We start from the raw sequence: 7,518 nt of genomic DNA, 5'->3' as shown, positions 1-7,518 counted from the left end.
ATCGAAACTACTAAAATTAAATATACAATTTAGAATAATGCAAAGCTACAAATGCTAATCATTTGATTTGTAATTCCCAATCAGTACTAACAGTCAAAGGACAAATGTGACAGTGGGTTTATTAAATTCCAAAACAAACTTTTTCCATTTGCTTGCTAAATGGGAAAGAAACATGAAATCGCCAAACCACAACTGTTTGAAATACTTTCATATATAAAACGATCCACTGTTTTGCCTTCACAAAACAGCACAAATTTATTTTCTTTAAATAAACTGGTAAATATACATTAAAAATGGTCAGTTTACTACAGCTACTCAGTGACAGAATATTAGCTGTGCATCAACAGCTTACAGGTTAAACATTGCTTGTCAAAACATAGTTGATTTCAAATCAAAGGAGAGTAGGCCTAAACAATTGGACTGACTGGATATATACAAAGAGCCATCTATATGAATAGGAACTTATTACAAATACAGAGCTGTACATTAAACTAAAATAGTGTCTAAAAGACACAGCAGGAGCACCCTCTTCTATTCAGGAGAGGTCCTGGACTAGGAAATGCTGAAAGAATTCTTGGGTTTTCCTCTTCTCTGCAAGGTCCTGCTTCGTGGGTGACCTCAGTAGCAAGGCAGCAAAAATAGTGGCTGTGAGGGATGACACAGGGCACAATGTCAATAACATAATAATTACTAACTGGCACTTGATGTAAGATTAAATTAGGTTCACTTTTTTTAATATTATGCATCATAAACTAATTTAATTAAAAGGAGAACACTGAAAAAGGAACTAAATCCAGAATCTGACCCGCCAATATTGTAGCTTTTGCTAGTTTTGTATTACTAGGCTATATTTTCAACTAAGTAAATAAATTATAACTGATTGCCCTAAGGTGTGATTTTTTTTTTTTTTAAAACATATGCACAGTATCACAGCACAGATAGACTACTATGGCCTTCGGAATATAAAACCCCAACAAGCTTCCATAACCATTTGCATGCAGTGGAATAATCAGGCATTTATCGCAACAGTCCTTGGTCTTTTTGTTGTATTGCTTCATTGCATATTGTGACATATGGAAACCAACAAATAGGAAAGCTTGTTACGGCTTCTGATCTTAAACTTGCACTGCTCGACTTTGTAAACATTGAACCTCTTGGGTACTGGTCAAGAAGACCATGAAGTTTAGTTTTAACCCTTTCAAAACACATTCAGTCAATTGTTTGTGTGTTTGATAAGAATGCAAAATGTGTTACACATTTTTCCATTTCACCTTACCTAAAATATTGACATCCAGGCTATTGTGTGTAGAATGCTTCAACAACTCACGGAGAAAAGCCGCTATATAGTTAAACACGTTTTTATGGCACTGAGGTAACAAGGATACAACCTGAGGATGAAGAAAAACATCACTCAATACCATAGACAAGTTCAAACACGAGAGCAAATCACAGCCAATTCCCCACAACTGGGTTGGGTTCATTATGGCGCAACAGAAAATGTTGTCCCTCCCTATTTCAGAACATTTGAAGCCTAATGAACAAGACCTAGTACAGTAGACAATCATTACATACAGAATATCCTACTATAGGGGCACTGAGAAAAGTAATGTCTACTTTAAAGAGTGAGTTGAATTGGTACTGACCTTTTTACACTGACTGGTGTTGGAGCAGCACTCCAGGCACTGCTGGTACAGGGAGAAGGGGACCACAGGCTCAGGGAGGGCATCAAGGAAGATGAGCAGTGCTTCTGCCACAGAGTGGTTACTGCCAGCTAGGGGTCAACCTGGGTCAAGGGGCATCAACCACTTAAAAAATACAGAGTAGACACTAAGACCTAATTTATCCAGGGTTGTGTCCATTAAGGCTCAAAATTGAAAACTTTTACAAAATGAAATGAAACGAGTGTTTCTTATTGGACATGTCCAGGTAGTCCTTCCCTGTTTCAGGCCATTTTTCTTCCGTTTAATGCCTAATAAACACAACCCAGGTGTATATCAGTTGTTAAGGATACGGAGCGAGTCTGGCATGCCAGTGTCAAGACAATCCCTTATCTCCACAAATTCACTGCGGAGCCCAGGTTGTTGAAATAGTTCCCCCTAAAAATAGAGGCAAAAGGTTATAGAGTTGTACTGTAAACACATAACTTCAAAGCACACAGAAAGGTAGCCGGCAGGGATCAGGAGAACTCCATTCATGTCAATATTGTAGAGTATTATGCATTTCACTTTTTTAATGAATCAACTAATAAATATATTTATTTGGCCCTTAACATTCAGCCAGTTCTGTTGAGTCATTCCAGCCTGTTGGTGGTTGCCAGAGACACAGAACGTTTCCAAATGTTCCTATTTTCAATCCGCTGGGTTGCTGTGGTGAAAGAGACTAATATGTCTGCACACAGCTGGGAGGACGCCAAAAGCTGCCCAACTCACTTTGAATTCTTTGATGCTGTGCAACTAACTGCGAAAGGGGAGGTAAGTAGGCAAAAGGTACTAGCCAACATCCTTGAAAACTAGAGTATTGTCAAGAAACTAATGCCTGATTCCGACCCGAGCTGTACTGGTTCAGATTTATTTATCTTTTTCATTCTCCCTCCCAGGCAGCAACAACTATTGTGGAGGCATAGTACAGCTCAGGGCCCATTTTCCCAATATTTTATATTTATTTATTTAACTATGCAAGTCGGTTAAGAACAAATTCTTATTTACAATGACAGCCTACATGTAAATGTTCAATCTTACCTTAACATTAGAATTATTCCACAATACTGACAACAGATCAGCTCCTAGAGAGATATCACCTTATGGCTGCAAATATTGAGACAGCATATTCTAATCCTTACCCTATAATCACAGATTCATTTGGCACATCATTGCACATGTTACAAATCATGAAATATATTGAGGCAATTTTTTTACAAACATGTTCAATAGAACTCAATTGACTGAGCATGAAATTGATTTCAATATGTTTGAAATATAAAGGGCTATATAGTCTATAGGTCTACTGTAGGCCTATTCATTATTTAATGCAATCTCAGTTTTCATTTGAAGCATCTTTTTCTTGTTCAGTTGTAAAGACACTGGCAACTTTGTATTTGTAGTCAACTTCATTCTGAAGTTATCGGCGGTCACAGAGAGACAGAAAAACAGCTTGATTCTATGTTTAGCGGAGATCTTCTGTGTATAAAGTGAGGGGCAAAAACAGCATCCAATGACACACCTAGCTGTTCTAGGTTTGGCTCAGTAGTGCGAAAATGGTAAAGGATTTTGGTCCTGACCTGTTTAGGAGCATTACGGTATAGGTGGTCCACCATCTGCCATATCTCTTTAGGGATATCCAGGGGCTTATCGATGATTAAAGTTCTGGTCTCATCACCTGACAACGTCTTTAGAAAGAAGAAAAAAAGTGACATTTTAGTGAAATGGGTTTAAATCCTTTACCTAACCTTTCTTGAACAACATGTCCTTAGAGGACAATGTGTTGTAGCTATTTATGCTGCCTGTATTAATAACTAGCGAGCCATAGACAAAAAAAAATGTGTAGTTAAAAAAATGGTGAGACATCTTTGGGCTTCTTTATTCTCAGAATCTATCATCTTTTCATCTGGTCAATTTTAGAATAACACTGATTGAAGATCAAACAAAAAAGCAGAAGTTTCTGAGGAGGGTTGCTCTAGCGTACACGACAGCATGCTGTTTTGCAACACTAATGACCCTGTGGATATTCCCCCCTGGCAACAGTGTGTTCTGGGCCAATGAGTGATTTGATTCCCTGTTTGGAAACCCACTTCACACACAAAATCTCCTATTTGGTTCACACAGCGCAAAAAGCAGTTTGTTTTTACAAAAGAAGTACACTTTGTAAGACAAAAAAGGAAATGGGGGCTATAGCGAAAAGCTTACAAACAGAATTTCACTTTAGCTTTTATGTTTAGTGCAAATGTGTCTAGTCTCTCGTTTCAATGAATTGGGGGAATTTTGACTGCAGCTGGTTCAAGATTTGCACTTCCTGGTCATTTTTAGATAACTGATAACAAAATCATACAACAATTATGAGCAGGACAGAATCCCCCCAGAGCACTTTCACATTTAACTGTTTTTATTCTGGGCAAGGCTTTTCATACAAAACAGCCTTGAAGAGTGGGACATTTCCAGGCCACGGTCAGCTTCACCCATTCTTCACCCTTCTCCCAACATGTGCACTTGCATACTCCATATTTCACAATGGTGGAAACTCCCTTCAGCCAATGCTTAGGTTACACCAATATAATACTTTTAAATCCACGATGGGGAATGTACCAGACCACAGCACACTTTTGGAGAAGTGTGAAGAATGGGAAAGCAGCCTTCTGAGTCAGACTGCACCTGGATCGTATTCACTCAGAACCATGAATTTGTCCAATAAGAAACGCACATTTTTGCTTAACATTGCAAAATATATATACAATAGTGAACACACTCCTTGCTGGCTATACTGAACTCACCAGCTCCCGGATGGTCTCCAGGGGCATTTCCTGGATGGGGTCCCTCAGTTGGCACAGGGTCTGGATGGACGAGCCGAAGCAGCTGGGCAGGTAGTTGCCCGACACAGAGAGAAAGTAGTCCTTTCCCCGATCCAGGTGGAGCACCAGTATGTCTTCGATTTGCTGGCGGCCTGCGTTGAGCTCCGTGGCGGTGGAGCGGTTCACAAACACCTCCAGGTCGATGTCCACGTTCCCACCTTGGTGAACAGTGCATGGACGGGTTCAGGTATATTTCAATGATTTATCAATGGAGGAACATTTCAGAAAAGCACCAATTCCTTATTAACAATTCCCTGAGACACAGATGAACAGGGTTGTGTTCATTTGGGATCAAATGAAAGAAAACTCCACTGACAAACTGAAGGGACTACTTGGACATGTCCAATAAGAAACACAAATGATTCAGTTTCAAAACGTTTGAAAATGTTTTCTGTTGAGTGACCTAATGAACATGATCATGCTCTATGTAAATGTTCTGTGTGGAAACTTGTTGACAAATGGTGCTGATGAACCACAAGCAAAGGTTGTACTGTACACTAAGCATTACTAACTGCAATTGAATGTGTGAAGGGAACCCTATTATTTTTTAGCTGCATCACTACATTGTCAATTATAGAACTAAATGAGACAAACGGTAAAAAAACGAACTATCAGCAAGACCCAGACAGGCAAAGAGCACTGAGGCACATCCACCACTCCTTCCATCCTAAGCCTTGAGATATCGCCATTATTTACAAGTCTCACGTGCTAGACAGATCTGAAATTGCTTCCCTGCCATTAAATACTGAGTTGAGAAAATGCCTCTATCAATTGCAGTCACAGGGAAAACTCAAATCTATCATTCACTCAGAACAGAGCTATGATGTGGTCTCTCGCGTCATAGGTCATAGAGCTCATTACATTATGTCTAACATAGCGGGGAGGCCAGGTGCTTACATAAATTAATATCCATTCCTGAATGTAAGTCTTAGACCATGTTCTAATAAGTCAGAAATGCCATCCGACCTTCCTTGAAGAACTCACTGATCTGAATTAGTTAGGTTGAAGAACGTAATGTGGTGGCAACCTTGCTTTCACACAGCCAAACTCTAGATCTGGGGCTGAATGTATCAGATGTTTTAGAGTAGGAGTGATAATGTAGGATCAGTTTTACATTTGAGATAACAATGAATTGGATTACATGGACAGGGGGGGTACCAGATCCTAGATGAGCACTTCTACTCTGACATACTTGATACACACCTTCATACAAATGCTTACCTCAAGAAAACATGGAAGAAAGACTAGGGCCATAAGTCCTGCTATACTCACCCTGAGCGATGAAGCCCTTGGCCGGGTTGGCGGTGAGCCAGGGCTTGCAGTAGGTGCGCTCATCCAGCTTCTGGATGAACTCAAACTGGCACGGGACCTGCCCGTCGTTGTGGAGGGTCAGAGTCTCTGCCTGGTGCTGCATGAACTTCACATCTATGAAGTGGAACTGGGGAGGGAGAGTGATTTGGATTAGATTACACAGGTAGGGAGTAGGGGTGTGAAAATCACAGCGTTGATTACAGAAATTATTACAGTTGATATGCAGCCATTGTCAATGGTAGGGGATGTCGGCTTCAATATCCTAAATGGCATATCTAGAACCAGACTACAAGATGTCAGGTCGAAAAACCGCTACGGCCCTGATGGAGAAATTGCAAAATAATTGCTCTACAAGTGCAAGCACAAAGTGCATGCTCTCAAACACCATACGTGGCATTAACAACAGATTGTTGGACGTCTATGAACACGCCGTCATACATCACTGCAACGAGCAGTGGGACATGATCTACGTACTGACAACATGGAGAGGCACACAACATAGAACTTAAAATTACATTAATACCATTGTGAGGGGGACAGCAGTAAGGCAAGTGTCGTCTGGTAGGGTTTCCTCTAGTTAACACAGTCAAACTTGGCTATAGTGTAAAAATTCATGAAAACCTAACGTAAGGTTAGGATTAGACTAAGGTTAGCAATGTGGTTAGGGTTAGGTTTAAAATCTCATTTTAAGAAGATCAATTGCAGAAATAGGCTTTATGACTTTGTGGCTGTGGTAACTTGTGACGACCAGTATTCACCAACTACTTCTCTTATAGAGTTCAGTGTGTCAAATCGGAGGGCCTGTTGTCCGGGCCTCTGGCAGTCTCTATGGGGGTGCCACAGGGTTCAATTCTTGGACCAACTCTCTTCTCTGTATACATCAATGATGTCGCTCTTGCTGCTGGTGAGTCTCTGATCCACCTCTACGCAGACGACACCATTCTGTATACTTCTGGCCCTTTGGACACTGTTAACAACCCTCCAGGCGAGCTTCAATGCCATACAACTCTCCTTCCGTGGCCTCCAATTGCTCTTAAATACAAGTAAAACTAAATGCATGCTCTTCAACCAATCGCTACCTGCACCTGCTCGCCTGTCCAACATCACTACTCTGGACGGCTCTGACTTAGAATATGTTGACAAATATCTAGGTGTCTGGTTAGACTATAAACTCTCCTTCCAGACTCACATCAAACATCTCCAATCCAAAGTTAAATCTAGAATTGGCTTCCTATTTCTTAACAAAGCATCCTTCACTCATGCTGCCAAACATACCCTTGTAAAACTGACCATCCTACCAATCCTCGACTTCGGCAATGTCATTTACAAAATAGCCTCCAATACCCTACTCAATAAATTGGATGCAGTCTATCACAGTGCCATTCGTTTTGTCACCAAAGCCCCATATTACTACCCACCATTGCGACCTGTATGCTCTCGTTGGCTGGCCCTCGCTTCATACTCGTCGCCAAACCCACTGGCTCCAGGTCATCTACAAGACCCTGCTAGGTAAAGTCCCCCCTTATCTCAGCTCGCTGGTCACCATAGCAGCACCCACCTGTAGCACGCGCTCCAGCAGGTATATCTCACTGGTCACCCCCAAAGCCAATTCTTACTTTGGCCGCCTCTCCTTCCAGTTCTCTGCT

General features: G+C 41.0%; 1 protein-coding gene across 4 annotated transcripts in view; it reads right to left on the bottom strand.

Moving 5' to 3' along the window:
• Positions 1-102: 102 nt before the first annotated feature.
• Positions 103-7,518, bottom strand: part of LOC110489163 (type II inositol 1,4,5-trisphosphate 5-phosphatase) — a 33,906-nt gene continuing 26,490 nt past the window's right edge. For all 4 annotated transcript variants that reach the window (XM_036947868.1, XM_021561777.2, XM_021561784.2 and 1 more), the window contains 7 exons: positions 5,834-5,999; positions 4,484-4,719; positions 3,278-3,385; positions 2,012-2,096; positions 1,644-1,771; positions 1,277-1,388; positions 103-645 (listed from right to left, as the gene is read on the bottom strand). In XM_036947868.1, the coding sequence (XP_036803763.1) occupies positions 536-645; positions 1,277-1,388; positions 1,644-1,771; positions 2,012-2,096; positions 3,278-3,385; positions 4,484-4,719; positions 5,834-5,999 (945 nt within the window). In that variant the 3' untranslated portion in view covers positions 103-535. The remainder of the gene's footprint in view (positions 646-1,276; positions 1,389-1,643; positions 1,772-2,011; positions 2,097-3,277; positions 3,386-4,483; positions 4,720-5,833; positions 6,000-7,518) is intronic.

This window comes from Oncorhynchus mykiss, chromosome 2 (assembly GCF_013265735.2).
Source record: "Oncorhynchus mykiss isolate Arlee chromosome 2, USDA_OmykA_1.1, whole genome shotgun sequence".
Taxonomy (NCBI): Eukaryota; Metazoa; Chordata; class Actinopteri; order Salmoniformes; family Salmonidae; genus Oncorhynchus; species Oncorhynchus mykiss.
This window is presented reverse-complemented; position numbering and strand designations above follow the sequence as displayed.